Source organism: Anopheles coustani, chromosome 2 (assembly GCF_943734705.1).
Source record: "Anopheles coustani chromosome 2, idAnoCousDA_361_x.2, whole genome shotgun sequence".
Lineage (NCBI taxonomy): Eukaryota > Metazoa > Arthropoda > Insecta > Diptera > Culicidae > Anopheles > Anopheles coustani.
In genome coordinates this window covers 31,745,497-31,748,257 of record NC_071289.1, presented here as the reverse complement: position 1 = coordinate 31,748,257, position 2,761 = coordinate 31,745,497, and the positions used below count along the sequence as shown (strand labels likewise).

Below are 2,761 nucleotides of genomic sequence, written 5' to 3'. Positions count from 1 at the left end.
AGTACGCCTTGAACAGCGCCGAACCGGGGGTGCCATCGCGTCATTAGTCTCGTACGAGCTAAATGTCTCCGCCGATCGCGAAGGCCACGCGGACCTCCGCGGAAGAAGGAGGCTGTCATGGATGACGGTCTGGGATGGCCGGCGCTACCTAATGGCTAATGGGGTGGCCCCAAAGTGACCGATGAGTATGAACAAACTTACACGACAGTGGAAAGGGGTTATGCATAATATCATTACACACACGCGCGTGGATGCACGCGGCTCGTGGCCGACGTCGGCGTGATCTTTAGCAGCGCGAACTTTAGCTAATAAATATCGATTTGCTGTTGAAGGCGGTGGTGTTTGGTGCTTCGGTTGCTGCTGCCACTCGTCAGGATGCGTCGTCCGTCGTCCTGAAACCGATTGCCGCGCGCTCACTGGAACTGGCCAGGATAGCGCGGGTTGTACCGGGGAGCGGACGGGATGTGGGCACCCTCGGCGCGGTATCCGTTCTCGTCGGCGATGTAGTTGATCGTGTAGACTACACCGTCCGGGCCGGTGTAGGAGTACGAGCCCTGCATGACCTGCGCCTCACCGGGGGTGCCCGGGTTCTTCAGGAAGCCACGCTGCTCCGCCCGAATGCCGTTGCTCGTCTCATAGCTGTAGATGTACGAACCGTCCGGGTTGGGCTCGTAGACCTGGTTCAGGATGACGGCGTTCGCCTCCGGACCCCCGTAGACGGCCGGGTTGCGGGCCAGCGGGATCGGCAGCGGACGGAGCTGGGCCGAGGCAGCGGCGACCAGCGCGGCAAGGAGCACGATCTGCGGACGAGAGGAGGAGGAGGAGGAGGAGAACCACCTGATTAGCTCGAGTTCCGTGTGTTCTGAAAAGGTGCACGTGGGGAGGTTTATGACACCCTCCGGGAATGCGATCGCTTGCCTACAGTGTCTAGCAAAGTTGCTAACAAGTAGCAACCGCACACCCTCACCAGCACACGCACACTCCGCGTACTTTGCGCAATTCCCATACACAATAAATTGGCAGATTTTATGTGTCAGATTATCCACAGTGAGGTATCATCGGTTACCGCATCCGCGAATGTCAATCCGACGGATCCGCTTCATACTAATTCCGCGGGGAGAAGGCGCAATTTCGCTGATGGCGATCGATCGATGCCGAACCCGCACGAGGTCGCCCGATATATGAGGCTGGAGCGGGCAGTAATTGAACGATTAGTCGCCGCATGAGCAGCATGCAAATTGCCGCCCGGAATTGATCGGCAGGAAGATGGATTGCCGTTGCGAGCAAATAGGTCTTAGGCTGTTAACGGCCTTTAGGGTAATAAAGTGGACGGGAGATGAACCGTAAAGGATCCATAGCCAGTCGGCCATCGGACACGTGGTGAGTTCAGCCTAGCCTGTCTTTCCAGAAAGGGTTCTTTCGTTTAATTCTCAATTTAATTATTTTTAAAGCATGATTAGAAACTATGGTAAAAGTTATTGGCATTGAAAAAATACCATGAAAGCATAAAAAATTCATAAGTGACGATTACACAATCTTCTTTGAACTTTGAGATGTTGTAGTTTAACAACAATAACTCTAACATTTTTTAACTAACAATAATTCATGTTGATGCATATAAAATAGTTTCAAAACTGTTTTACAAGGAACACAAAATCAAAATAATTTGTTACAACAGTCTCTAAAAGATTAACAAATAGTTCATAATGTCAACGCCAGGTTGGTCAATTACAAAGGTATTTGACATTTTAAAAAAGTTTCATCAAGATTTGTTTTTATAATTTTTGTATTACAAAATTTGTTTAACTTCAAATAAAACAAAGCTTTTCTGTATCTCAACTTTTTTGATAATTTTATCATATTTGAAAGTAATTAATTGAAATAAAAACTGTTTGTGTTTAGTTAAATACTCGGATTTAAATACTTTCTGTTAACTTTGTTATTTTGTTAACTACCCGAAAGCTAGTTTTATTTCTTACAAAGATTCAAAGCAAATGCTCAATCTGTCTGAATCTTTCTAACTAAAACATTCTCAATAGACAGCATTATTTTTGAAAACAGATAACTTCGTTTTCTTCAAAACACGCTTTTCACTATTTTCAATCAATGTCCTTTTATAAAATCCACTTCACACTTTCAGCTTCATTTCATTGCCGACCCGGAAACGTTTGGCCATAGCACTGCGCCACAAAATGGGACACTTACGAACTTCATGATTGTAGTTGAGGAGCACACAGAAAACGGCAGCGACTAAAACACGGTTATCCTTTGACGGAACTGACTACGGCTGTTAGAAGACGGCGTTCGTTTGCTGGAGATGTTGCGCACTGGAAGCTTCACTGCGGTCTGATACTGCTGATGGGTCAACCGATGCGATTTTATACCCGACGCGACTCTTCAATTTCTCGCGCACTCCCTCCTTGCCGAAGACAGCGCCGGCTGAAGAGGTCGGTGCTGGATAGAAAATATGATTATTATTAAATGCGCGCCACGAGGCTGCGCCAAGCGAGGGGAGGGAGGAGCGAGGGAGTCGGAAACCCGCCTGGGATGCAGCGCGGTTCTTTCGGGTCGGATTCGCGGGCTTAGGTTCTCGGGTCTCCCACCCATGAATTGTACGCAGGTCTCGTCCCAGCTCCAGACGAGACGGTTTCCAGCTGCACAGGTGAAGAGGATGACGATCGAGAGGGAACAATTTGTCGCGAAAGGAGTTGGGGGTGCTGAACGGACAGCAGCTGATCGGCACACTAACCTGTGAGTCGCG

General features: G+C 48.6%; 1 protein-coding gene across 1 annotated transcript; it reads right to left on the bottom strand.

Annotated features, from left to right (window-relative positions):
• Window positions 1–413: 413 nt before the first annotated feature.
• LOC131262366 (cuticle protein CP14.6-like) lies at window positions 414–2,214 on the bottom strand. Its single transcript, XM_058264357.1, has 2 exons — window positions 2,206–2,214; window positions 414–800 (listed from the first exon to the last, which is right to left on the bottom strand). Exons 1-2 carry the CDS (start codon window positions 2,212–2,214, stop codon window positions 414–416), a joined length of 396 nt encoding a protein of 131 aa, XP_058120340.1.
• Window positions 2,215–2,761: the final 547 nt, after the last annotated feature.